The following is a 25,527-nucleotide window of genomic DNA, read 5'->3' as shown; positions in this document are numbered from 1 at the left end:
AGGCGGTATAGACGTGGCATTCTTGTAGATGGATATTCTCTCAACGAATCCAGACAAATATCAATAGCCTCACAAATATTGAAGTCAAAACCAAACCCAAAGTTTATACAAATGCATTCACGACGATCCCATCGTGGATTCCATTCCATCGCTCCACAAACTACGATTATTCCCGAGTATCGCTACCCCGTAGCGTGGTCAACCCCTTCCCATTCCAATACTTATGAAAATGGAATGATAAATCTAGAACAGCCTTTTCTGTCTGCTAACCCCCTTACTTGCGGTTTACATCCATTGTCAGGTCGATAAAGAGATCTGACCGCGTGGCTGCCATTCATTGTTTTCCCCGTACGTCGTACATACTTCGCTTGATAAGTCCATACGCTGGAGATATGCAAGATTGATGATACGGCTGAATGGCCTGGGCAATCATTCCTGCCAGAAGGTTAACTTCGCTTTCTTCTTTCGCGAGATATCTGCCCCTTGCTGAGGTGAGGGATATTAAGACGCTGTGTTCACATACGTTGTAAGTTGCAAGTGTGTTTTGACTTTTGGGAAAATATCTTGGGCTGGAAGCAGGAAAACTGACTCTGTTGTGTGTGTCTCTCTAGGAACCTAGGTTCCTAGGAGCGGAGATATCTAGCTACCAGCGCGCTAACTACATCCGGTAGGCGGTGCTGACTATCTAAGGGCAGAATCCCAACAAAATATGTTGTTGTTTCATGCCCAGCGATATGTACATAATGTTGTATTTCCAATACCGAAATTTACGACTCGGGACGAACGACAACGCCTTACATACTCGTACAAAGGATCAAAACAGCATGCTGCAGGTTGTGCAACATACACTAGCTCTGTTCTCCAGAAAATGTCACTATTGTTGCTTCGCTTTAAAGTCGGTCTAGCGAAGGATTCTGCAGGATGCCAGGAGGTAGGATTGACGGATTGACACTGGGGCTGAGAGTTGCAGTGTATATACGAGGATGCTTGTCTAACATGGCTAGCGAATAACTGCTAAACTCCCATCAAGGATGTTAACTAGTAGTAGGCACTATGTACTACTTTTCTCATGTATCATGCAATTAAGTCCCTTTACAGAGTGGCTATATGGAAAAGCCACTCTTGGCCCCTATTTAACCACCAATACTGGTGGTACGGAGAGGTACGGGATATGTCATGACATTGATAATAGTAATCGCGCATTACTATTTGCATGCTCTCCAGAATAATTAGGCAATCTATAGAAATGATAGACACTTTCGGTGTGCCCGATATATATTACTTGCATACAGATACACAGATACACACATCTGCCGGTAATACGTACAGAATACGATACATTAGCGTACGGCCCCATACATAGGTCGATCATCCACAAAACCGCCAGGAAAAACGCCTTCGACGCCATTCCCGTTGGTCCCTTTGTTAGTTAATTAATTAAGCTTATGTCATATTTCGAGATGACATAGTTAGAATCCTTTTATGAACACGTCAGGCAATTGATTCATGGTGTACGATGGAGGAAGTCTTCTAGAAGCGCTTTAGTGGGACATGTGAAACTGAATAGGCAACCCAATAAAAGCCGAGCCGTGCAGATTGTTAAGCGCCGTATCGGGTGGTTTGCAGATTCGTATAGGGATACTACTCTAAAGTCTGAGAGTCGTTCACCTAGGTGATCTTCTCAGTCGTACACCGGGCTGACAGTTCATCGTGGTAGTAGTTGAACTGTCGTACGATAAACGCCATCCCAGCTCATTGGTAAAGAGGATATGCAATCTTCCGAGTATGATGTTTCCACAGGTTACATGGAGTGTGACGGTTGTCCAAACTCGCGAGGTGTCAGTTTGAGGCATTTTCAGGCATATCCCTGGTTGCGCGAATATTGTATATCTTCATCTCGCAAAAATTTTCTACCCGAACTTCCCATTCTGCCCGACGGAATTTCATTCCAGTGAAGCAAAATTATTAAGCACATGACTGTAAAAGTTTCTCCTACTTCCACATGGAATTGCTGTAAAACTGCAAAGCTGCTGGTCCAGAATCCCGGTCGGAGCCGCGGAATGCAACACTCTAATCAGTTTCCCCATGGGCCGGAATATTTTTCTTCGAGCAACGTGACTTTTACCCCGTGGGATCTCCAGGTTTGGTTCCTTTGTGATGCGTTGTGTGGTTGGCAGTTTGCAGTGTTTGCATTGGATGTTGAGCAAGAGTATGTACATGTTCATGACGTCGCAACAAGCAAAAACAAGCTTCGGATGTCGGCGGCCGAGCACTATGCCGTAATGGGCAAGTCATTTTTTTAACCACTTTGGGACTTTCTACTATCCATGTCCTTGGGATCGCACATCTATGTAGCTACCTACAATCTAGTCTATTCTTGACGATTATTCTATAAATCAGTTGGCACAGTTGAAATAAACAATGGCATTTAATTGTATGCGGAGATAAGCACGCAGATCTAAACGCACGGAAGGCCGTACCTGGAATGCCGTCATGGCGTCTCGGGAAAAAAGTATGTCCGGTTATCGGCCCACAACCAAGTCGGCCTGCCGAAAGTTCGATGCCGAAGCCTCTTATTTTATTATTATTATTTTATTATTATTCTTGTACACGAAGCGTCCCGAGCATTCCACCCTATGTACTGCTACTTAAGTATGGCTCTGGTATTTGACTTTGTGGCTCGTTCCTGTCATTTTTCGATTCGCGTCGATATCGGAGTAGTTGGCGACGGCGTTGGGTGCAACCCTTAACCAGCGATCCATCCGTGTTCGGACATGCCGCCCAGTCACGCGATTTACGAGCCCCCAAGACGGAAAGATCTAGAGCACCGACAAGCATACAAAGTTTTATACAGAGTTTATACTAGAATAGAATGCTTGCATGCGGCATTTCAGTCTCGATGGTGATTACTCCAACCACGTTCGCTGTATCACCCGTTGCTCAGCGTCGAGCATCGACGTACAAGTCAGATTTTAGTGTACAGGTCAGTGGAACCGAGCGGGCCTTGGTGTCAAAAAGAAGAAGCCATAGCTGAACAATGACGACAGAAAAGGATGCATCAGGGCATCGAATGAACCTTTGTCAAGACACGATCGCGCCCCACTCAAGCCAACCAGGGGTCTGTCCTGGTCATTAGTGCCTGGCTGTACGGTACGTACTGAACTTACCGACTTTTTCAAGTAGTTTAAATTTGCCTCTCTTCACGTCGCACCACCAGTCGATCGAGAAAAAAAAGCAGAAGACAAGAGGTACTAACACCGGTGAGGCAATGTATGATTACAATGTAGTCTATTTTGTTCAGTTATCCCTTGTTCTTTACCTACGCGTAGGTAAGTCGGGTCGTACCATGCCACTAACATGCACGATCCTGATTGGCTAATTAGTGGATCTTCGTATCGTATCCAGATGTACTGTAAAGCCCCAAACCAGAACCACTTTTCGTTTCTTTTGTTTTTCTCCGTCTGCTCTCTCTGTCTCTCTCTTACCTCACCTGCTGGGGCCCCAGTTCTCTTCCACCAATGGCCCCAGTTTTCTGCGTGGATCTTGTCATGCCCTACTCCGGACGCAGAGGCTGGTTGAATGCGGACAGGTAAAGATATATGAACAATGGTCCACCCCCCTCCATCGATCGTTTTCTTTTTCTTGTATTTATCTACTAGCTTTACTCTCTAGACAGCAAAAAGTTGGCCCAACCCAATCTACCTCTAATTCTACTTCTATTCTCATTTTACTTCATCTTCACTTGTCTTCGTGTGAAGAGTAAGCTTCACTAGACACAGCCAGCCTGTTGCTTGAGGCTCGTACTTTTCCTATCTGGGCCGCTCCTGCCTTTTTTGTTTCACGTAGCACCTGCTCAGCACCTACCCTCGAGGTAAGACGACACTGGTCCCTCTCGTTCGTTCCTTCCCTTTGGCGACTTATCTCTTATCAATTGCACCAACCGCGCTTTTCTTATCAGCCGCCATTGGCCTCCTTCCAGTTGACGCGTTTGCCGTTCTTAGCACCTTCCCTGCCTGCCTCCGCGGCTGCCCCTCCTGTCAATATTTCTACTCCCCCTCCTCCTCTTCTTTTCTTCCTCTTCCTCTTCTCTTCATCTCTCTCACTCTCTCTCACACCACACCTCAGTCCAGCTTTACCCAGCTCTCGTCATTATCATTCATTGCACTTTTCGATCGTTTCACCGTTCCAACTCTATCTCGTCTATCATATTTTCTGACTCGCCTTCATCTGAAGCTCATTCTTCTATACACTCTTGTCTATTTGTCTCGTCCTGTCGACTTGGCACAGTCCTGACTCTGTCAACATGGCGTCTACTCCTGAAGTTGATCAGGCCCAGAAACCAGTCCCTATCGAGGCCAATGAAAAGGTCCACGACTCCGAAACATCCTCCAGCACTCAGGCAGAATTGGCTGGTATCCCTGACTTTGAGAAGCCTCCCCGTCATACTCACTGGACGGTGGACAACGAGACCCATCAGCTTGAACCAACTTCCAGTGCTCGTAGCGATGGCAAGATTCTGCTCAAGGAAGAGGATGTCTACGACCGACTTGGCTACGGTTTTCCCACATGGAAGAAGTGGATGATCCTCACTATCATCTTCCTTGTCCAGGTTTCTATGAACTTCAACACCAGTCTATACTCTAACGCTCTCGGTGGCATCTCTGAAGAGTTCCACATCTCTGAGCAAGCTGCTCGCTGCGGTGCTATGATCTTCCTTGTCCTCTACGCTTTCGGTTGTGAACTGTGGGCTCCATGGAGTGAAGAAATTGGACGCAAGCCAATCCTCCAGGCCAGCTTGTTCCTTGTCAACGTCTGGCAGCTTCCTGTCGCTCTAGGTAGGAACTTTGCCACCATCATGGTCGGCCGTGCACTCGGAGGTCTGTCCTCTGCCGGTGGTTCCGTCACTCTTGGTATGATTGCAGATATGTGGGAAGCAGACAACCAACAATATGCCGTGGCATACGTCGTTTTCTCCTCTGTTGGCGGTTCCGTTCTGGGCCCTGTTGTTGGTGGTTTCTGTCAGGAGTACCTCCACTGGCGCTGGTGCATCTGGATTCAGCTCATCTTTGGTGGTTTCGTCCAACTCTTGCATTTGTTCCTTGTCCCTGAAACCCGGTCCACCATTATGATCGATAAGATCGCCAAGAAGATGCGCAAGAGCGGTGAGAATCCTAACATCTACGGGCCAAATGAACTTGAGCCATTCCGTGAGCGTTTCTCGGCCAAGGAAATCGGAATTACCTGGATTCGTCCTTTCCACATGTTCTTGACCGAACCCATCGTCTTGACACTATCCTTGCTTAGTGGTTTCAGCGATGCCTTGATCTTCATGTTTGTCCAGTCTTTCGGCATGATCTATAAGCAGTGGGGATTTGGTCCTGTCGCTCAGGGTCTTTCGTTCATCCCTATTCTAGTGGGATACTTCATTGCTTGGTTTTCTTTCATCCCAGCTATTAAGCGCAACATCCGCGAGCGTGCTGCGAAGCCTGACGATGAAGTTGCACAGTATGAATCTCGTCTCTGGTGGTTGCTCTACACTGCTCCTTGCTTGCCCATCGGCTTGATCGGTTTCGCCTGGACTACTCAAGGGCCCCCACTTCCTTGGATTGCCAGCATGATCTTTGCAGCTATCGTCGGTATCGCCAATTACGCAATTTATATGGCTACTATCGACTACATGATTTGCGCCTACGGTCCATACTCTGCGTCTGCTACTGGAGGAAACGGGTGGTCTCGTGACTTCCTCGCCGGTGTTCTCACTATCCCGGCCACTCCATTCTTTGAGAATATTGGAGGACGTTACCATATCCAGTATGCCTCGACAATCTTGTGTAAGTCTTGACTATCTCCTTCTCCATGGCAATATCTCTGACATGAAGTCCTAGTCTGTATCTCCTTCCTCCTTGTGCTCGCCGTGTACGTGATTTACTGGAAGGGCCCTACTCTTCGCAAGCGCTCTCCTTTCGCTCAGCAGCTGTCTGACGCGCGTGCCACTACCGATGGTTACGGCCATCGCCTCGCTCGTTTGCCGACTGGTTCTCGTGCCAACTCATTTGCCCGTTCTCAGCAAGAATTGCGTCTGCGTCAGACTCTCGGCAGCCGTCAGAATAGCTGCTACGGTTCACGCGCCAACTCTCGTGCGAACTCTCGTGCGAACTCTCGTGCTAATTCTCGAGCAAATTCCCGCGTCAACTCCCGTCGCAACTCTCTTGCTGAAGTCTAACGGGAGTTTGATTTATTATCACCTATGGTGGCAATGCAATCTGAATAAGCCAATACCTGACAACTCCTGAACCAATCAATGATGACGAGTCTGAGACCAAGTCTGCCAGCCTTTTGGTTTTTTTTTTTTTAGGCACCTGGTTTATTCTTGCTGATACTCTCTGTTTCATCTTTTCTTATGATGCGCAGAAACGAAATTTGCTGTTTTGTGTAGATACCCATTTTTTATTCTCTTTTCCGGTAATGCTGCATTGTGCATGGTTTTCGTTTGCTGAGCGAATTTTTTTATTTGCGATTGAATGAAGGAAGTTGGCCGTGACGTGGTTTGGTTTCTTCCTGAACCTGAGCTCAGGTATTTAACGGGGTCAATTCCAGTGAAGAAGCTTCATCGGGCTCGGCGTTCTTACGGTGCAAGAATCAATTCATTCATGTATCTTATTCAACTCATTTCTGTGCTGAACGGCCCGCCAGCTACTAATATTGTTTGTATGTATGAGTACTATTCGTACGTCGCGCATCATACTACATGCAGTTCTTTACATTTCATGCTAGGTACCTAGTAATGCATGGTATTAAGTATTGAAAGTACGAATGCTGAAGTAAATATTTTGGCTGTAGACTTGAAGCAAAGTAGAAACGCTCAACTCATACGAAGACATATATCAAGAAGGACGATGGAATTTACTCTCAATCCACGGCATGGGAGTCACCGTCGCCTTTCGCAACTTATTTCTCACCAAGACCGCGACCTCAGTACCCTTCTTATGCAATCCATTCTTGATGTACCCCATAGCAATATTAGTACCGCCGAGAGAAGGACTCGGCAATCCAGAGGTAACAATACCAATCTGAGTAGGTGTCTTATTCTCTTCAGTGATACTATTGGGATCAACGATTATTGCGCCCTCACGAGCCGGCGCACCCTTTTCAATGGTAAGACCAATTCGACGTTGAGGGAGAGTCTTTGGGCTCGCGAGCTGAGCGAGTATAACAGAGGAACCATTGAATTTGGAGGAAGGTGAGTTCTGGTCTCGTCTGTCCTTACCAACGACCCAGCCTAATGACGCTATGGGAGGGGTCTGCGCGGTTGTAATATCGTGGCCGTAAAGACACATACCCGCCTCTAGACGGAGAGAGTCTCGAGCCGCGAGACCGGCGAGTCGACACTTGTCTGGTTGCGAGAGGAGGAGTTCGGTGACTTGGTGCGGGAGGGTGGTTGCGCCGTTGGAAGTGGGGATGGAGATTTCAAAACCATCTTCACCTGTATATCCCGTTCGGGAGATGAGGAGACGATGGGCTGTTTTACTTCCGTCGGGGAATTGGAGGTAGAGTTCTCGTGATTGACCAAAGTAGAGTGTATTCAAATCTGTTGATGCTACGTCTTCGCCTTCACCGGTGTAGATGTATGATTGTAAAATGGATTGGGACAATGGTCCCTGTAAGGCGATCAGGGCCCGGTCGTTAAGGATTTCCCATTTGATGCTATCTGCACCGTGTTCGGCGCGATATGCGTCAATCTCGGCCGTGAGAAAAACGAGATCTTCCTCTCGTCGACCGGCGTTGGTCACAAAGTAGAAGGATTCGGGACCTTGTCTGGTTATGACGGTGTCATCAATGATACCGCCCGTACCGTCTTCAAGAAGACAGGATAATGTAGACGTGTTGTTGGCCAGTTTGTCGAGAGACGAGGGTGTGACTTTCATAAGAAGCGGAAGAGCTCCGGGGCCAGTTAGACGATGCTGCACCCTATACATATAACATCAATCAACCTGAAGATAGATGATTCTGGAAGGGGAGGGCAGGGGACTAACATATGGCTAACATCAAACAAACTCGACTTCTCTCTCGTCCAATGATGACTCTCCGTGTGCGAAAGATCGGAATATTGCAACGGCATATCAAAGCCGGCGAACGGGACCATTTTGGCTGCATATTTAAGATGCAAATCGTACAATTGAGTGCGGTTTAGAGAATTGCTGCTGCTGGAAGAAGCATATCGCACAGATCTTGCTGTGTACGTGGTGGGTGATGCATTTCGTCGTTGTACCGGGACTGATCTTCGGAGACCGGTGATAGCGATTGTATATGACGTCTTGGGGATGCGACTCGCGACAACAGTAGACAAGTGTCGCGCATTCTGAAGGGGGTTTGCAACCCGGTAAACGGATCTTGTAATTCCAGACATTATTATATCTTTCAATTGATTTTCTGGAATTGTGTGAAAGAGATAAATTTAGAAGAAAGGGGAAAAGAAAAAAAAGGAAAAAGGTACACCGTCAGATGAAGCTCGAATGCCGATGCGGAGAAAGAAGCGGGCAACTGCAGCGATAGCGGGAAAGTCACATGAAGATAAGACGGGAATGGGTTTTCCGATGTCGAGCGAAAAAGCCCTAACTCGGATCTACGTCGAGGTCAGTAACAAAGATATAGTTATACGTTTCAGTTGTAATTAAGATTAAGATTGATAAAAATGCCATGACTGTTATTCGATTAAATAATAGCGAAACAGCAAGTTAAGAATATAAAAAGAAGGTAAGGCGTTAGTGTTCTATTAGAGATCCTAATCAAACTGCAAGCTGTAGTAGAGGATCAACAAGAGCCAATCCTAAAAATGAATGACTGAAGCAATCTTCCAGAAGACAACCATCTTGACTAAAGGCCATTGTCGGCGCAAGAGAATGGTCCTCCAAATCCGCCTTCGTGATAACTTAGGATGACACTTTCGACAGATGCCTGGAATCATGTTAGATAAACGACAGCGATAGCTCGCACGATGATAACTTACGTAGGTGCCCGCTCCCAAGAAATACAAACCAACACCGATGAGGAAAAGATTCACAATGAATCCAATCCAGCCGCGAAGACCACGAACTTTGTAAAAGTTGGGGCCGTGGTCGGCCGCTCGCATTCGAATGTACGCCACGCCCCAGAAAATGAAGCCGAAAAATGAGTCAAAGAGCGAACTCATGATCGACTCAAGATCCGAGAAGAAAGGAACGACTTCGGCGATAATAAAGGCAAGAATCCAGAGAATAGCAAGAATGCCAGCCCATGACGCCCATCCGACAATGGTATGCTGCGACTTGTGGCGAGTCCCATCAAAGAAGCGCAAGAAGACGAAACGAGCAGAAACAGAGGCGTAGAGGACGCCCAGGAAGATAAGAGTCGGGATCATGAAAGAAAATGCGACTTTTTTGTAGGTCTCGTCTCCCAGGGAGCCAAAGGCGGGGCTTGTCATGTACTGGTTTCCAGTATAAGCGTAGATGACAGCTCCCACGATGCTGAAAACAAGCACCTCGGCTATGGTCACGGCGGTGACAGACTTCCAGAACTCCTGGGGATCCTTCATTTCTGCGATGAAACTTGGCAGTGTGATTTGGCCGATGAAGGTGTAGCTGATGTTGAGGAAAGCACTCATGCCATTGACGAATGTCGTACCGGCGACGGGAAAGGCCGTCACTAGGGGGTTTCCTAGTTCTTCGCTGTATCTGGCAGGATGATCTTCAATGCCAGCGAAGATGGTGGCCAACAGAACTGAAAGGAATGTAAAAAATGCAGATGCTGTGGCCATGTGGGAGAGGCCGCTGAACGTTCTGGGCAGCGAGAAGAAGAAGGAAATGATTGCGACGACAACAGAGAATGTGATTGTGCAAGTTGCATGTCCTGTCATGGTGTTGAGATACTTGGCGCCGACCAGACAATGCAGCCCCTGGGTTTGTCAGACTAGAAATATAGAAGAGAGGTAGGGGAAATGCTTACCTGAATGAAAGTATTGTTCAACAAGAACATCACAGCAGTAGCCCACCAGGCAAGCTTGGAATCCCAGAACAGATATTGGCCAATGTCGCATACATCGCGAATTTCGGGATGACGCAAACAGAATTTCCTATTCAACAACAATATGAGTATGAGGAATTGAGCATTTTAAGGGGTAACGTACCAGATTGTGAGCGACGTATACAGCACGACCAGAGCGATAAACACCGTTAGGATCAGACCAGGAACCAGACCCAAGACGGAGTATGCCCAGGGGAACGACATGATAGCCAGACAGATATACTCCGAAAAGAGTAATGCGGCAGTCTACTCGATCAACACAGATACAGATAGTTGAGCCCATAGGATTCCCGACTCACCTTCTGCCAGCTGCACGTCCGATATTTAATGGCACTCTCTGCCTCCAAGGCCAGTTGCTTCCCGATAGTAGCGCGATCAATCTCGACATCCGCTATGCGACTACCACGACGAGTCTGGCTTTCTTCGTCAGAGCCATTTTTACCATAAATGACATTGTCGGCGTCCTTTTCCGGTGCGTGCGACATATTCAACGCCATTTTATCTGACGAATGAACTCGTTCTCGAGGAGAACGGCGAGGAGCGAGGTGAGTGAGCGAGTTAGGTAACCTTGTAACTGCATGAAACTGTTGTTCTAGCTGTAGCTGGGCTGATAGCCTCTTCGGGGTTTGTAACGAATATTCGAAAAATAAAGTGATAAGACTCGACAATGTGTCGAGTAAATCTCGGGGCGGGGACGAATTGATTATCAACAAAGTCGAAAGTTTCACCAGAGGAGAGCGTCTGATTTATGCTATGACTGTAAACTAAAATCTTAGCACTCTTAGCATAGAAAGCAAGGTTGGTCGGACAGTTTTTTCCACGCTAAGCTCTAGTGTCAACCACGGGTGATTATCTCCGGACGCACCTAATTGTGGTTTGTTGAGCGAGAGAACGACGAGAGAGAACAACGTGCGGTGGATGTGTCGAATGCTGATTAATTGGGTGTGCAGTCATTGATGAGAGGAGACTGGGAGTTGGGATGAATCAGTGGAGGACGACATCATCGAGCACAGTGAGTAGCATCGCGACTGGGGGTGGATCGATCGTATGGGGACTATGGGGCAGGGCTTGGAGCTAGACGTCGCTGGCTGATTTTAGCGTTCGATCTCGCTGTATCGGTACGGTAATCTATTGCCGATGACGTGCCGGCGGGCCACTCACACACTGGTACGCGAGTAATTGTGACGCTGCAATACAGCTTAATATGCTCTACTTTGCAGTAACAGGGCTTCGTCCTTCTAGAAGTACAACGTGCACAATTATTTTCTATTTATTTGAGGTTGTCTATATAGTAACATAGCTGATTGCGTTTTGTACATGCCTGAGTCAACGGGGTCAACTTATATTTCTCTGGACAATCATCACAGGCTTGAATTGCATTCAGCTTCCGCATTGGGACTGGCGGAAGGTACACTCTTGGCTCTTGGGTCTCCGCCAGCCTATGATTATCAGGGAGAACTCTGAGAAGAAAGAAAAAAAAAATCAACTCCAAGACTTGGGGCAAAACTGAGACTAATTATTGATAATGAAAATACAGCCGGTGGATCATTCACTGGCCAGAGGTTCATGGATATAAGACGAGCGGGTACGGCGTCACTGAGAAACAAAATACAGTGGGGTGCCAGATGTCTGAGGCGTTAAGGCTGCATTCAGCGCAAAATCGGGTATATCCGTATTTGGACTAGCGTGTGGCTTGGTCCCTGACGCCTCTTTGATCTCTAAATTGACTACTTCTATTTTTTGCCAATTTGATGATGGCAGTCGAATGGGATACATAAAGAGTTCCTGGAATATACATACTATTGTGTTACTCGCCAGACTATACAAAGCAAGGATCGGTGGACAACTACCACGTGGCAACAATGAAATATGCAGTGCCATGTGATTTGCTCCCCCTAGCTGCATCCACTCTTACAATCCACATGGCCTTGGACTTGATCTCATATAACGCCCGCTGTTGTGGAAGCGTTTTTACAAATCACTGAGTAATGAAAGCTGTCATCACTGCCAAGCGAATAAATAACCGAGGCCAGGTCCCGACGAAAGTCTTCCAGTTTATTGACAGTCCGCTATTTACATGTAAAGACGACTCAAACAATTCATACCAACCCATCATCCTCGTCCGCCAACAATGCTGCGTAATCGTCCATAGATGCAAAAGTAGGTAAGTGACGAAGCTTGCGCTTCTTCGACTTCTTTGTTGTCGCGTCGTCGTCTGCAGTGCTAGCCGGTAGAGCGACTCCGCCCATATCAACATCAAGGTCAGACGGTAGGTCCTCGTCACTGTCGCGGAAGGCTTCTTCGTCCGAGACATCCATGTCGAATGAGTCCTCGTCGTCCTCATCCTCATCCTCATCCTTAGGGGCAGATGCTTTGAGTGTCTTTTGTTTGACCTCCGTCTCAACATCTTCTTCCTCTTCTTCAGCATCGTCAAGATCCACCTCCTCTTCATCTGACTCATCGTTGAAAATGACTCCCCCATCATCAGAGCCCTCGACATCCTCGTCGTCATAAGCTGATTCGAGATCATCCATATCCAAATCATCATCCTCGTCATCGTCCTCAAGACCAGGGCGTGATTCCACAAGTGCTTGCCAGATCTCGGATTCATTACCACTTTCATCACCCGCTTCTTCGTCACGGGCAACAGGATCCTTGGCCCTCCTCTGAGCTTTCTTACCCGTCTTGTCCTTGCTCACTCGGTTGAAGTATTCATGGAAGAATACGTCCTCGGCAGCAACATCCTCGGCGCGTTGGCGCCAGAATGCTTCCGAGTTGACAGGTACTTGTGCACGTGCATCGCCAGCCAGAGCGTTGGCACCAACCAGTAGGTCATGACTGTCGGTTCCTGCGAGCGGCTGCATGATCGACTGACCACGTGGTGTACCAGCTGCCTTGGCATTACGGTAGATGAATCGATCCAAGAAGTGAGTCAACGTGTGCAGCGTGAGGTCTGGCTTGCCGCTTAGGGGCTCATGGTTGAGAAGGTGAGAAGCCAATGCAGAGACTGAAGGATGAAAATGAGAGAGTAGGGGAAGCTAAACAACAGCATTAGCGTTATCGTATCAACTACAAAGATTAAAACAACTTACCAATTCCCACAAGCAACTCTTGTCAGCATTGCTGTGCTGAGGATCTCTCTTTCGGGCATCGTACCCATTGATGACTTTCTTCGTGGTCGTTTCCGCTTGCTTGGCGGTCTCACCTTGTTGATCCTTCTCGTCAGGTACATCACGAAAGACTTCTTCCTCGTCGCTTTCATCTTCCTCTGGTTGGTCTATTAGAGACGATAACGAGGGATATGTCTTTTCCAGTTCTCGTATCAGGAAGAAGACACCACAAATGAAAGATGGTTGATGTAGTCCTAATACCTGAACAAGTCGTTTGACAAACGCTTTCACTCGTTTAATGCTCGAATCGTTCTTCAACGCCTTGTACAATAAGTTCAGGTAGAGTGATTGCTTGGATGACGTTGCAACTCGAGGATCGAGAAGAGACTCGTATAGGGTACGATAGAACCGATCAGCTGCAATCTGATGCGTAGCAGTGAGCTGTTGAATTAGCATCAAAGCTTGGATGCTTGTGTTAAAGTTGGAGGAATGAGTAACTCGGAACAGGGTATCAAGATGTTTGGAGATCCTACATTTCTCATATTAGTCAAGTATATCGATTTGAGGGATCCGCGCACATACCGATCAGTATCGGAGCTGGTAAAAGGATAAGCTCGGTTGACTCCAGTAAGAACAGCAGCAATCAACTTCTCTTTTAACTGTTCATCGTGTTCTGCTTGGGCTTTCTGTGTCTTTGCATCGTCCTTTTTGCCTTTCTTCTTATTGTCCGCCTTCCAGCTCTTTTTATCCGTTGATTTGAGCAACTGAAGGAAAACCGCAAAGTAGATGTCTAGAAGTTGAACAGCAACCTTCTCCTCCTTTGTGCTGAGAATAGTCTGGTTAAGTGTGATGATTGCATAATATTTAGCATGTGCGCTTTGGCCAGGTCGGAAAAGGAATTCTTCAACACTTTTGATGATAGTTGGCTTCATCAACGGATGAGCTTGACATAACTGGAGCAATAGATACGATGCCCTTGAAGCTATCTTCTTTCCAGTATCACCGAGTTTGTTCACCAACAAGCGCAGCAAGTTGGCCTCTTGTTCGGGCTTCTCCTTGAGAAGCTCATAGACGTAACTAACGGCTCGAGTACGCGAAAACTCAATTTCATCATTACACCAAATCTCCAACACCTTCAGAATCTCGAAAAATTGAGCCTTGAGGTAATCCTCAAATGCCCAGACGATCAAATGTTGAGTTTGAAGACCACCGGGTAAAGGATCATGTTCGGTCCATTTGGTCCCAGCTTTTTGGAACGCTGCGACAAGCTCCGCATGGTTCGCAAATGCTTTCAACTTGCGGTCGCTGGGCAAAAGTGTCCCTTGCGCAAATAAATCCTTGAGAGACCGTAAAACATCGACGGCCTGGGCACGACTACGCTTTTTCGACAATGCAACAAGGTCTCCCAGGGCCTTGATATTGTGAATAGGCGACTCTTGTACAGCCAAAGTAAGCGCCGAAATCTTATCGCTCAATGTTCCCGATGTCATAATAGTCGAGTAAAACTTGTGAGACGACGAAGATGATTGCTGTTGAATCTGCGAGTATAACTGGTTCTCCTTTTCAAGCAACGAGGTGGCATGTTGTTGTATTCGGTCTACAAGGAATTTCGGAAGGCCGGTAGTTACCTTTGGAGCTGAAATTGATGGTAACTCGGTTTCGTACCAGTCTGCTCTAGGCATAATAGTCTAGATCAACAGTTAGTATTTTGCCACTAAATGTTTGATCCACGAAAGATTTACCAATCGTGAATATTCCTTGGGAAATTGTGACTGAGTCTCCGCAAGAGCGATCTTTTTCTTATCAGCAGCTTCTGCAACCTTCGCTTTTGCAACTTTTTTCGAGGATAAATTGGTGTTATCACCCTCAGATGCACTCGAATTTGCGTCGACAAAATCTTCAATCTCGTCCTCGTCTTCGTCCTCCTCCTCTCCACTTCTATCTTCACTAGCAGATGGTTCCTCGACTTGATCATCCGCAATCTCAGGATTGAACTGCCCAGCATCTTTCAACAATTGAGCTAATTCTTTTCTCAACGCATCATCACTCGACCCAGCCCTTTTGTTCGGGCCAGATGCGGGCCCTTCAACCTCCGAATCTGAAGCTACCTCCGCCACAAGATCAAAATCTTCCTCGCTACCACCCAAAGCCAAAATCTCTTTTCTTAAGATATTATCCTGACTTCGGTCTATTTCGGCATTTCCACCTTTGGCGGGTTTGTCAATAAATTCTCCATCCCGATTCCGTTTTTTGCCCTGATTCGAATTCTGTGGCTTGTTGGTAGTCTCTTTCTTTTCTCTAACATCTTTCAACGGCGACTTCTTCGTTCCAGTTCTCGAGTTATTGACTTGCCTCTGAGACTTCTTGTTCGCGGCGTCTTTCCCGTCTTTCAATTTTTGTTCGATATTTCGAGTGAGGTTGGCAAGTGCTCCGGCGTCAAGAGAGAGGATATTATCATCGGCAGAGGCTTTAGACTCGCCGACATCGTGAGGTTTTTCGGCCTGCGAAGCTTTCCCTGTCGAAGAGCGTTTTTCCTTATTTTTTGCCATGACCACTCAATTAATTGCTGGTCAGGTCCAAATTGGTTATTGTTCGTTGATTTTCGATGCTTTTTTTTCTGCCGGAAAAATTAGAGGGACTCCGCCGGAGAATAGTTTTGCAGTTGCCGATATCAGAGGAGCTCGAGCCATTATGGGGGCTGATTCGGGTTTAGCGCTGTTCTAGAATATCTCCACTTAGTCTCCAGCTTCATTTCGATGTCCTTAAATAAATAATTGTCTATGAACATTCAATTCTGATATCTTGACGGCTCTTGGAGCTAGATGTTTATAAAGTGCAGGCTACTTACAAGTCCGAGGCCGACTCCAGGTCTCCGGCTGGCCTACCCCAATCAATGGAACAGATCTTTGATTTTGAAATGCAATATCCATGTGAGTAATGTGTCTGAACAGTTCGCTTTCTTGCATACTGATTCTCTCTAGTATGATGGCCGTAGTAGAGTGTCAAACTTTTGGATACCAACTGGAGGTATTGAGAGGAAAGCGGCTGAAACAGTGAAAGGTTACTATCCTATCAAGTAGCTTCCAAGTACTTATGCTGATAAGCCTTCCTAGAAGATGCAAATGACCTCCTGATTAGAGCTGGCTTTATACGCCAAGCCTACTCAGGTATTTTTCATATGCTGCCATTGGGGCTTCGCGTGCAGAATAAGCTAGAGGCTTTGATCGACAGGCACATGGAATCTCTTGGTACGGAGCCGGACACATCATGCTCGATTAATCGAAAGTGAACTATTTTCTGATTTCATCTCAGGTGCATCAAAAGTTTCCCTTTCATCTTTATCATCCCAAGAACTATGGGAGAAAACTGGGCGCTTAAAAAGCGGTTCTGAGGTGAATGCTCTCGATATTTTTTCCATGATCTAGTCTAACGGTTTGATAGGTATTTAAGTTCAACGATAGGAAAGAGTCCCGATTTCTACTTGCTCCTACGCATGAAGAAGAGATCACTTCATTGGTCGCAAGCTTAGTCAATTCATACAAGGAGCTGCCATTGAGATTATATCAAATTAGTATGGAGTTTCGAACAGCACTAATACGTGTTTGGCCTGCTAACATCTTTCAGCCAGGAAGTATAGAGATGAAGCCAGACCGCGACAGGGCCTCCTTCGTGGCCGAGAATTTGTCATGAAAGACCTGTATACATTCGATTACAATGCGGAGCAAGCACTAGCGACCTACGAAGCAACGCGAGAAGCATATAAGCGCATATTCGACACGTTGAAAGTTCCCTATCTAGTCGCTGCCGCCGATTCAGGGAACATGGGCGGCAACCTGAGTCATGAATTCCACTTCATCAGTGACAAAGGAGAAGATACGTTGATCAGCTGCTCTCATTGCGATTATGTATATAATGAGGAAGTATCAGACGGCCGCGCATTAGGCACTGTTATCGAGAAGCCATTGACTCCTCCTGTGCCGTCAGAGTCTGGTGTTGGGACCGATAATCCCCTGGCTATATCCGTAGCATTATGGACAGCTATCTCCAAGGATAAAAAGACTCTAGTGAGAGCCTGGTACCCACGATATTCGACACCAGATCTCGGCAGTGAGCCGCGAGAAAGAGAGGTCAATTCACACGCTATTAAGGCTATAGCAAAATCAACAGGAATTGATCTTGATACTGGCGTGGAAAGTCCGGTTGCACTTTGGTATATTGATCTCAAGAAAACGACTGCTTCCGGCTTCCAGATGGAATCGACATCTGCATATAAGATTCTCGATATCTATGACTCGCAAGTTGCCCCTTACAGTCGCCCGCCACTCAGTGGACTTCCAGAAAACTTCGACAAAGTCAAATATCCCGTTGAATTTGCGCTATTGAATCGCTTCCCTGGCACTAAAGACGGGCTCAGTTTGACGCGAGTTCTCGATGGCGATAAGTGTCATAAGTGTTCTGAGGGTTCTCTACATATGCACAATGCAGTGGAACTTGGTCACACATTTTATCTCGGAACCCGTTACTCAGAAGTGCTCAAAGCCAAAGTCTTTGTGGATAACTCGGTGATCAAGTCTAATGAATCTAGCACGAATAGCAACAAGTCCCAGAATGTCCCGATGGAAATGGGCTGTCATGGAATTGGCGTTTCCCGTATGATATCCGCAGTGGCAGATGCACGCTCCGACATCCGCGGTCTCAACTGGCCAAGAGCCATTGCCCCGTTTGAAATCATCGTCGTACCAGCTCGTAACCTTGAGCCTGAAGCCGAAAATATCTACGATCTTTTGAGACAGCATACAGACACCAGCGACATTATTCTGGACGATCGTACCAAACAGGTCGGATGGAAACTCAAGGACGCTGATCTGATTGGGTATCCGATTGTAATCGTCCTCGGAAAAGCATGGAAGTCGGAACATAAGGTTGAAGTGCATTGTCGACAGTTGGATGGGCTGCGAGAGGATGTTCCTTTGGGCAATCTGGTCGAATACGTTAGATCGTTGTTGGCAAGACTATAACTAGGTCGTAGAGGCGGCCAAGTGTAGATTACTACATATGTAACATAGATTTTTATCATTAGCATCAATAGATTAAGTTTTTGTGTCTATAAACCACATCTACTTTGTGATGTTAATACGTATCGTATGTACTGTAGACTTTAGGGTTGATACAAGTGGGTTCACATTCCCCACCCACTGGTTTGCGGCGAGAGCTTGGATGGACCTCCCACAACTTCACTTTATTTTAAACTGCCTTTTTGCCTCGCCAGTTCAGCCAGTACTCTAAAGAACCGGAACTCGAAGATACAGGAATAAACTGCAGTGATTCCGCCTTACATACAAGTTGTAGAAAGGGCACCGGCATCACCGGCTCGAAAGAAAAAAGAATGCCACCATCAGATACCCCCGCTTCCGGATCAGTTCCACCAGGAGCAGGTACGTTCTGCTACAATATCCGAGCAATTATGCTCCTCGATGGCAATCCTCAACTAATTGTCATATAATAATCAACAGTCGATGTCACAACCCTCTCCGTACCACAACTCCGCGCCCTCCAATCCCGCCTCAACTCCGAACTCGAGCAGCTCACCAATTCACACGCGAAACTGCGCGCAGCTCAATCCAAGTTCCGAGATTGCGTTCGAACAATCAACGATGGCGTCGTGGGGAAGAAGTCGCAACAAGCAGCACAGTCAGCCGATAATAGTATTCTCGTACCGCTAACGAGTTCGTTGTATGTCAAAGGAAAGCTTGCGGATAGGGAGAAAGTTATTGTGGATGTTGGCACAGGGTTTTATGTTGAGAAGGTGAGTTTTCTACCGAGAAGAAATTCTGTCTGGATTTGGCTGCTGACCTAAGATTGTTCGATCAGACCACCGCCAAAGCTATCGAGTTTTACAATAAAAAAGTCAAGGAGTTGGAAGCGAACATAACCGACTTGGAAAAGATCGTTCAAGGGAAAAGCACAAACTTAAAGATTATTGAAGATGGTATGACATTCATTTCCACTAACCATCTGTCTCATGTATCTAGCTAACTATTATCAGCACTTCGACAAAAGGTAGTGAGCGGCGAAGCCGTCACGGCTCCCTCTGGCTAAATTCTTTCCTTGATACTATGTTGAAACCCCTAGTGCGACAGGTGTTCAGAGAAAATCAAGGGCGGTCCCGAAATAAGAAGTGGGTGGATCATGCAGTGTATTCTGGCGAGAATGGCATAATGCTAAATATGACACGATGCTGTTATAGCCATGACAAACATGTTTTCCCATGTGGAAACACTAAGTATGGGAACATCATTGAGAGACGTCGATGTAATGTCTTCGTTGACAGCTTTGCTTCTGCTTTGTAACAATCCAGGAATAAACCTCTTTATCCTCATGTCGAGGACCAATTTTCATCAAACTGTACGAGATTGAAATGATACCGAACCAAACGATAACAGTCTCCACGCTCATTAATTGTATTCCCGTTTGCGGGGACGAAATCTTTGGTTCAGTCCAGATCAATGAGGATCCCTTCAGGAACGTGCCTCGGTTGAGCCATGCTTGTATATGACTGTGATGATGGTCGCGGTATAGACACCATGGGTTGTAAGCCAGCAGGATTCCAAAGCCCCGCGACGTTTGTCGTGATCATGATAAAACGTTCGAAGGCGGCCCTAGGCGTTTCCCGTTGCCTTGGCTGGAATAAGGCAGCAAGAACGGAGTTCAGATCCCGGGCTTGATTGATATTCTTCAGTCTCGTGTCCCAAGTTCGACCATATAGAACAGCTTCCGTGAATGATGTCGGAGTTTTAAACTCCATATATGAACTGGCATCTGCATTATGACGTATCGGACACACCTTTGGATAATAAATATCATAGCGAGCTATTTCCAAAACGTAGTCTGTCTCTTTTATGGGGTATTGCATCGTAGATTTCTCGATAAGACGGTAAATCTGTGCGTTGCTAGGAAGCATGCAGTGTTGTTTGGCTGGTGTTACCAGAGCATTTCCAGGTGTATCATGGTTGAATTGTAGACTGGCTTGCACGTCACGCATGGAAGGACTAAGTTGACCTGGATTGAGTATCGTTTTCTCCCTGATTTTGAGTTCCCAATCAGCTCTGCATTATCACGGGTTAGCTTCACTTTTCTAATCCAGTCTAGCAATCATGAATTCACCTTTCTGGATTGAGCATGACCGCTTGCAACACGGGCCTTTTCTCAGGCCGTGCTCTGTCAAATTCAGTTTCGACCCAACACGTGCGAACCTTCTCATATTGTCCTCCGTGTGCCTGAAATTCGACCTCGAGATGTAGTGACGTGCCGGTTCTTGAAGCGAACTCAACCTTTACGGAGCGACAGGCTGTGGAGACTGGGCCTTGGCCGTTTTCGAGTACAAACAGATGACTCGCCCGGTTGATATGGTCAATGATCTGATCAGGTTCCAATCTAGCAATGAAAGATACGTTAGCGTATATAAGACATATACACAATCTTTGGTCTTACGTCGACGTGATATGACCTCTGGTCATTTCTTGTGATAGCATATCACCAAACTCGTCGAATGAATATCCATTCTCGTGGTCCTTTGGTCGGCGGTACTGCTCGAAGATGAATGAGCCAAGCGTGACTCGCATCTGTGCAGTACCTCTAAGCTGAGGTACGACTCGAAGACTTTGCATAAGGGCAGATGACAACTGATCGATGTTTTTCGACCACAGCTGAGCGTTATCGATCAGCATACAAGTGAGCTGAATCTCACTTGTCACAAATGTCACTATGACCTCTTTCGGATTGGGGGTGGCTTTCAGCAAGATAGATTTCACATATCTGCCAGGGCATGGTAAGCCCATGAGATACGCTTTTCTTTTGATGATGTGACTAGACATCTCGAGGGGTTTCTATGAATCGAAAGTCAGTAAAAAGCCATGCTTACGTTGACAAATTTTCAGAATCTCCCCGGGGTACTAAACTGGTGGATAGATATTATCGAATTCTACTTACTTCGCTCAAGCCCTGGGTGGCATCTTGAAGAACGAATTTCCCCAACTTTGGCGCCTGCCTGTTCCTTGCGAGCATTCTTCAGTCAGTCCAATGACCTCTCAGCGGCGTAAAGAGAATCGAGAGCCTCTCAGAATCAAACGCTCAGTGGTCGCCCTCTCCAATGATAGCTCTAAAGCGGGATTCGGGATATTATGAGGCCTTCGGCTGTAGCATGTAACCGGTGTTGGAGTCCTTCTCAGATGTAAACTGGCCGACCTGAGCCCAAAGAACTTTCTGTCGTCAAGGGCCTAACAAGGATAATCTTGACAGGTCTTGTTCCCCGTTGCTCTATTCTTCGTGATACTGAACGCGAGAAGAAGTCGGGTCAAAAAGAGGAGCGAAGCTTCTCGAGTCAGCAGGACAACAAACATACAAAGTAATTCTGTGACGACAGCAAGAGAAAGAGACAAGAAGGAAAATTGAGAACACAAAAGAAGTGAGAACAGTTGAAACTCGATTTCCCAATGGTTTGAAACCTTGACAACTAGACTGTGAAGAATGGACACACACTAGATGATCCGATATGGCAACGGTAAGATGATCATGTAGTGTGTAGATTGGGAGAGGCGTGAGGCTATTCTTCGCCGTTGATGAAGGGACAGGGCAAAGTTGTACTTCCTTTCTTTGACGGGCGTGCTCTCCCCAAGGACAGGTAGCCCTCCCCAGTGAGCCATTCATGCGTTTTACATTTTCTTGTGTCTGTTTTTTGTTCTTTGATGTGATGATGGATGTAGTAATAGTAAATTCATTATACACCCGGAGGAACTAAGCCTAAAGGGCTCCAATACGCTATTCGCCCTCCATTTCATACACTTTGATCATGGTCTCATGTTGAGAGGAAAAGCTGTATCAGCTGCAAAAATGCCTCTAGCCCATACATTATGTCTTGAACATTCCCTTCTTGTCGTTGTAGCCATATTTTCCCAAAAGCAATAACCCATCCCTCTTGGACCGGATTTCCCGCGCGTCCATTCTCGGTGTAGTTCTGTGAAACTCTTCCCTTAGTAGCAATTTACCAAGAGTACTTCTCAAAATAGCGCTTGAAGTAGCTGAATGCCTCGCTGGCGACAACTCCAGATAGCAAGCGAAGGTCTGGCAAATCAAAACGTGGCCGAACCGGTAGAGATAGGTGAGTTACTCTTAGCAAAATCCCGTGAATATCGATTGGTGCCAGGTAGGCAAACGACCAGAAGGCTCGTCGACGCGGCCGAAGTTGTAGAAGTGTTCTTTTGAAGCCCTTCTATCCGGTCGTTCAAACCAACAAGGGGTTTCCCACTGGAGTTTCGACTTGGAAAGTTCTTAGCTTCAGCTAGACCATGCAATCCAGTTTACTGACGTCCCTCACCACGAGGGACTACAATGGATGTCCTGATTAGGCAAAAAAAAAAAGGTCATCGTAGGTAAGCGCTAGTCTGCTTCAGGCTTAGCTGAAACAAGAATGCGCTAACCGAATCGGTACAGATCAAGACGCGACGCGTCCCACAAAGGAAGGAACGCGTCTGCCAAATTAGGCAAGATTGAAATTTGGCGAAGGCGGAGAATCTCGGACATGGAGTACAAGCTCCAACGGTCCAACCAAAGCTACGTTAAGCACCGATTCCATTCTCCTGACTGAATACAGCTACATTTTCAGCCTGCGAACCCCATGGCCGCGCAAACGAAGCCGTCGTCCCGCCGAAGTATTCGAGATAACAAGGAAAGGGCACGACAATGGCTCACGAAAGGAGCCCTTGTGCGCGAAGACTCGGACGATGAGCTGGGCTACGATGATCTTCCCTGGGAATGGATATACGAAGAAGATGGAAATGAAAATAAGCCTCAGGCATCGGCAACTGAGGAAGATGACCAGGATTCGAAGACTTTGCGGCGACGTTCTGGGCGGCCGAACAAGAAAAGAAAGATTGTGGGCGCTCGTATGGGTAAATTCGAATGCAGACTGGGGCATGTGGTACTCTTAAAATCTCCAGAGGCTGGGAAGGACTGGGTGGGCCTGATTACAGAATTTCTCGAGGAAGAAGACGACGACGATGAGGAGGAGATGATCAAGTCTGCCAATATCATGTGGTTCGCTTCAGCGGAAGAATTCTTGTCGACAAAGACGAAGAACAGAAAGAGAGTAGATGCTCTGCCCAACGAGCAATACTTGACAACTGACTTTAACGTGAACCCTCTAACCTCGATCAATGGCCGAGGAAAAGTGATGTCAAAGGATGCCTTTTTCGCCAAATATCCGAACGGAACCCCGCCTAGAAATAAAGCAGAACTGGCAGAGTATAAAAAATGCATTGTTTGTCGAAGAGGTGTCAACCAGCTTCAAGGGAAATATACCGAAGAGTTCGTCTGGGAAGATGTTTACAAGGGCGATGAAGCAAGCGTGTTCAAACTGATCGAGTTGATCAAAGCAGGCCTCAAAACGGCCAAGAAGCGTAAAGCAGCTGATGAAGATGTGAGTATCCTGTACACCCTGGCCGGCTTTTCTGTTAAACATTAATTCTCTACAGTATGTGGATATGAAAGACGGGGACGATGAAGCGCCCATCACACCAAGGAAGAGGCAACGCACAACTGCTCTCCAGGTCACACCCCAATCAAAACGTAAAATCCTTACGACACCCACAAGCAAACGGTTTGCCTCCCTCAAGTACATTACTATGCTAGACGGCGTTGCTAACAGGTTGAATCGTATAGCATTGTGGTGAAAAAGCCACTGGAATTCACTCCACTTGGAACTCGTATACTTGATCCAACTCATTTCACGTCATCGCCATACCGTCAGGCACGATCGTTACTGCATGTTTCAAGCGTGCCGACTTCACTGCCTTGCCGTAGTGCAGAGTTTGAAACTGTATATACTCACCTGAGTGCCGCAATCGCCGAGGGTAGTGGTACTTGCATATATATCTCAGGGACACCAGGTACTGGCAAGACGGCCACTGTCCGAGAAGTGATTGCTCAATTGAACAATGCAGTGTTGGATGAAGAAATGGATGACTTTATCTTTGTCGAAATCAACGGCATGAAAGTGACGGATCCTCACCAGTCCTACTCTCTGCTCTGGGAAGCATTGAAAGGAGATCGTGTATCACCCTCGCATGCACTTGATCTCCTCGAAAGAGAATTCTCTCATCCGTCTCCGCGTCGAGTTCCGTGCGTCGTCTTAATGGATGAACTTGATCAACTGGTAACGAAAAACCAGTCAGTCATGTACAACTTCTTCAACTGGCCTGCTCTCCGCCACTCGCGTCTAATCGTTCTTGCCGTTGCAAACACTATGGATCTGCCGGAGAGAACTCTTAGCAATAAGATCTCGAGCCGTCTTGGTCTTACTCGTATTACATTCCCTGGTTACAAACATACAGATCTCATTGAGATCATCTCCTCTCGACTCGCCAACGTCCCTGGAAATATTGTCGACCCCGATGCCATCCAATTTGCCAGCCGAAAAGTTGCAGCTGTTAGTGGAGACGCTCGTCGAGCGCTAGATATCTGTCGACGGGCCGTCGAAATTGCTGAACAAGAGTGTGAAGCAAATGCCGCAAAGAACGGTACCAATAATCTCATGGATATCGACGACACAGAGTCTCTTCCGCCCACACCAAGCAAGAGCACTATACGCAGAAATAAGAGTCAGAGAGGTAATAGCAAGTCCGTTGTCAAGATTGAGACCTCCCAAAAGAAGCCATCAAAACAACAAACTCTTCCACGAGTAACAATAGCTACAATAAAGCAAGCCATCCAGGAAGCAACATCCACCCCTCTACAACAATCACTTCGCTGTCTTCCACTCGCGGGAAAGCTATTCCTTGCAGCTCTTCTTGCCCGAGTCCGCCGCACAGGTATATCTGAATCCACAATGGGTGACGTCTTAGATGAGGCACGACGAATTGCGGATGCAGCAGTGGCAGTTGCCGGTGCTGCGGGATTCAGTATCAAGAACTTCCTACTTGGAAAGGAGAATCCCGGTGCAAGAGTACATGCCATGGTTTTTGCCGCTATAGAGCTTATGAATTCGGGCATTGTGGCACTTGAGACTGGGGTTGGGATTAGGGTTCGCGGCGGAGGGGATAGGAGTAGCAAAGTGAGATTACGGGTCGCTGCTGAAGAAGTCAATTCTGCATTTAGAGATGATATTGAAGCTAAGGGGTTTGGTCTAGGCTTTGATCAATAGATGTATGAGTTTACGAATTGCATAGTTGGTGCTGAAGCATTGGGTACGGAGATCAATTGCATCTGTTGCCAACACCTTAGCCAAGTTATTATCTTATTTTCTATTCGCAATATAATCCATAACACATATCTCTAAAATTAGTACAGATCAATTGATATACAC

The 25,527-nt window shown here is 46.7% G+C and overlaps 8 protein-coding genes across 8 annotated transcripts, besides 2 other annotated features; 4 read left to right on the top strand and 4 right to left on the bottom strand.

The window, feature by feature from the left end:
* Positions 1-2,573: 2,573 nt before the first annotated feature.
* Positions 2,574-2,603: a microsatellite.
* A 1,446-nt stretch (positions 2,604-4,049) lies between these two features.
* Positions 4,050-4,111: a sequence feature (GA-rich).
* A 192-nt stretch (positions 4,112-4,303) lies between these two features.
* Positions 4,304-6,407, top strand: TSTA_075000 (MFS multidrug transporter, putative; the record flags this gene model as incomplete). The annotated part of the gene is made up of 2 exons (XM_002341468.1): positions 4,304-5,831; positions 5,886-6,407. 2 exons carry the CDS (start codon positions 4,304-4,306, stop codon positions 6,221-6,223), a joined length of 1,866 nt encoding a protein of 621 aa, XP_002341509.1. The 3' UTR covers positions 6,224-6,407.
* A 369-nt stretch (positions 6,408-6,776) lies between these two features.
* On the bottom strand, positions 6,777-8,468 carry TSTA_074990 (glycine cleavage system T protein). Its single transcript, XM_002341467.1, has 2 exons — positions 8,034-8,468; positions 6,777-7,968 (listed from the first exon to the last, which is right to left on the bottom strand). Exons 1-2 carry the CDS (start codon positions 8,405-8,407, stop codon positions 6,885-6,887), a joined length of 1,458 nt encoding a protein of 485 aa, XP_002341508.1. The 5' UTR covers positions 8,408-8,468; the 3' UTR covers positions 6,777-6,884.
* A 220-nt stretch (positions 8,469-8,688) lies between these two features.
* TSTA_074980 (neutral amino acid permease, putative) lies at positions 8,689-10,799 on the bottom strand. The gene is made up of 5 exons (XM_002341466.1): positions 10,359-10,799; positions 10,163-10,305; positions 9,982-10,108; positions 9,008-9,931; positions 8,689-8,955 (listed from the first exon to the last, which is right to left on the bottom strand). The coding sequence occupies exons 1-5, from the start codon at positions 10,554-10,556 to the stop codon at positions 8,875-8,877; spliced, it is 1,473 nt and encodes a 490-aa protein (XP_002341507.1). The 5' UTR covers positions 10,557-10,799; the 3' UTR covers positions 8,689-8,874.
* Positions 10,800-12,158: 1,359 nt separating this feature from the next.
* On the bottom strand, positions 12,159-15,718 carry TSTA_074970 (CCAAT-box-binding transcription factor; the record flags this gene model as incomplete). Its single annotated transcript, XM_002341465.1, has 4 exons — positions 12,159-13,097; positions 13,152-13,698; positions 13,752-14,857; positions 14,912-15,718. 4 exons carry the CDS (start codon positions 15,716-15,718, stop codon positions 12,159-12,161), a joined length of 3,399 nt encoding a protein of 1,132 aa, XP_002341506.1.
* Positions 15,719-15,927: 209 nt separating this feature from the next.
* On the top strand, positions 15,928-18,277 carry TSTA_074960 (prolyl-tRNA synthetase). The gene is made up of 6 exons (XM_002341464.1): positions 15,928-16,099; positions 16,151-16,229; positions 16,283-16,417; positions 16,482-16,561; positions 16,611-16,740; positions 16,794-18,277. Exons 1-6 carry the CDS (start codon positions 15,992-15,994, stop codon positions 18,185-18,187), a joined length of 1,926 nt encoding a protein of 641 aa, XP_002341505.1. The 5' UTR covers positions 15,928-15,991; the 3' UTR covers positions 18,188-18,277.
* A 120-nt stretch (positions 18,278-18,397) lies between these two features.
* TSTA_074950 (prefoldin subunit 5, putative) lies at positions 18,398-19,564 on the top strand. Its single transcript, XM_002341463.1, has 4 exons — positions 18,398-18,604; positions 18,683-18,975; positions 19,041-19,158; positions 19,216-19,564. The coding sequence occupies exons 1-4, from the start codon at positions 18,556-18,558 to the stop codon at positions 19,266-19,268; spliced, it is 513 nt and encodes a 170-aa protein (XP_002341504.1). The 5' UTR covers positions 18,398-18,555; the 3' UTR covers positions 19,269-19,564.
* Positions 19,565-19,662: 98 nt separating this feature from the next.
* TSTA_074940 (uncharacterized protein) lies at positions 19,663-21,043 on the bottom strand (the record flags this gene model as incomplete). Its single annotated transcript, XM_002341462.1, has 3 exons — positions 19,663-20,275; positions 20,334-20,603; positions 20,661-21,043. 3 exons carry the CDS (start codon positions 21,041-21,043, stop codon positions 19,663-19,665), a joined length of 1,266 nt encoding a protein of 421 aa, XP_002341503.1.
* A 1,746-nt stretch (positions 21,044-22,789) lies between these two features.
* Positions 22,790-25,365, top strand: TSTA_074930 (origin recognition complex subunit Orc1, putative; the record flags this gene model as incomplete). The annotated part of the gene is made up of 3 exons (XM_002341461.1): positions 22,790-23,643; positions 23,699-23,823; positions 23,886-25,365. The coding sequence occupies exons 1-3, from the start codon at positions 22,843-22,845 to the stop codon at positions 25,363-25,365; spliced, it is 2,406 nt and encodes an 801-aa protein (XP_002341502.1). The 5' UTR covers positions 22,790-22,842.
* Positions 25,366-25,527: the final 162 nt, after the last annotated feature.

The sequence above is a fragment of the Talaromyces stipitatus genome, genomic scaffold (genome assembly GCF_000003125.1).
Source record: "Talaromyces stipitatus ATCC 10500 scf_1105507295523 genomic scaffold, whole genome shotgun sequence".
Lineage (NCBI taxonomy): Eukaryota > Fungi > Ascomycota > Eurotiomycetes > Eurotiales > Trichocomaceae > Talaromyces > Talaromyces stipitatus.
Note: the sequence above shows the minus strand (reverse complement) of the source record. Positions and strands in the feature narration are given on the sequence as shown.